At 46.1% G+C, this 1,701-nt stretch overlaps 2 protein-coding genes across 2 annotated transcripts; both read right to left on the reverse strand.

The window, feature by feature from the left end:
• Positions 1-209: 209 nt before the first annotated feature.
• On the reverse strand, positions 210-380 carry Pmar_PMAR014289 (hypothetical protein; the record flags this gene model as incomplete). The annotated part of the gene is made up of 1 exon (XM_002781399.1): positions 210-380. A coding segment is annotated over one exon (171 nt), but the record flags the coding sequence as incomplete, so codon positions are not given.
• Positions 381-878: 498 nt separating this feature from the next.
• Positions 879-1,352, reverse strand: Pmar_PMAR014290 (hypothetical protein; the record flags this gene model as incomplete). Its single annotated transcript, XM_002781400.1, has 1 exon — positions 879-1,352. A coding segment is annotated over one exon (474 nt), but the record flags the coding sequence as incomplete, so codon positions are not given.
• Positions 1,353-1,701: the final 349 nt, after the last annotated feature.

The following is a 1,701-nucleotide window of genomic DNA, read 5'->3' on the forward strand; positions in this document are numbered from 1 at the left end:
CTATGACGAGGCACCCACCCCGGGATAGAGTGGGCGCCTGTATACCAAGTGGCCGTCTTCAGAAGCCAGGTTTTGCTGAACTTCTCGATGAGGTGGGGGTGGGTTGCTTTCCATTTCGCCACGAATAGTTCCACTCCGTCTTCGAATAGTTTATCACTCCCGCAGCAATGAAGGACCTTGATATCCCTATAAAATTCACCGCGTTTCACCTGAGCGGCTGCAACAGAGCCCTCTGTGGTCTTGTTGATGTAGGTAGGGAGCCACCCTCGGACCGCCCGCAACATGTGAACCCAGCAATAGAGCCTAGTTCCCCGATTGAATGAGCCGTACTCCCAACGTAAGTCACGCCTCAGCCCCGTCGGACTCAAGTCGCCGAATACCTGAATTATTTTATGATTGCACCGCTACGTTACTATGCGATTATTGCTATACGATTATTACTATACGACTACTACTATACGATTATTACTATACGACTACTACTATACGATTATTATTACTAGACGACTACTACTATACGATTATTACTATACGACTACTACTATACGATTATTACTATACGACTACTACTATACGATTATTACTATACGACTACTACTATACGATTATTACTATACGACTACTAGTATACGATTATTACTATACGACGACTACTATACGATTATTTCTGTACGACTACTACTATACGATTATTACTATACGACTACTACTATACGATTATTACTATACGACTACTACTATACCATTATTACTATAGGACTACTACTATACAATTATTACTATACGACTACTATATACGATTATTACTATAGGACTACTACTATACGATTATTATTATACGATTATTACTATGCGACTATTACAATATATTATAATACCTGCTTATAAGCATTCGTAAAACATTCCGCAGCATCGGCGACAAGTACGCTTGGTACGAAAGGACCGTGTATCTTCTCAGCCGATCGCGCCACGCAGCAGAAGACGGATGCGACATCATCCTGGGTTTGATGGCTGGTTAATGCGAAGGCGATCGGTCTGAAGTGGCCTCTCCAATCGAGGCTTCCCATCACCAGCAGTGGCATCCCTAACCAGCTGGGTGCTGATGTATAATCACAAGTGAGTGTTTGGTGCTTCGTTCCTTCCCTCAGCAACCTCGTGCACGAGAATACGAAGTAGAAGGAACTGCCGATTTTGATATCAAACGCCAAACAGTACGGTTGATTCTCATCGTCTGGCACTTTGTTGTTAGCCTCACAGAAAGCCCGAATGGACGCCACTGTGGAACCCGTACCCAAGATCGCCTCTCCTCGCTTTTTTTTAGCAACAGTACGCAGTTTGTAGATGGCGTTCATAACTTTGGAACTTGACTCACCGCTCGCCCCGAGTAGTCCTCTGTCTCTCAGTGATCTCGCAGTACCACGAGCCTTCGCCCCATCCCGCAGCTGATCTACGACAAGTTTCCTAGCCGCCGCGGAGAGAATCATAGGCGGCGTTCCTTTGTGACCAGGGGCGAGCTTATGCTCATGAGCATCATGAGGGGCCTGCGGTAAGCGAATTTGCCACTGTGATGCTTTGCGCGTCAGCTGGGCTGTGAATGGACAGTTATACCCATTCTTTCGTCCAGGGCCGAAGCAGCACGCATACCGACATACGAGCGTGCCGTCTTTGGTGAAGTATGTCCCCTTGCTCGTCATATTGTGT

The sequence above is a fragment of the Perkinsus marinus genome (assembly GCF_000006405.1).
Source record: "Perkinsus marinus ATCC 50983 genomic scaffold scf_1104296942506, whole genome shotgun sequence".
Classification (NCBI taxonomy): Eukaryota; Perkinsozoa; order Perkinsida; family Perkinsidae; genus Perkinsus; species Perkinsus marinus.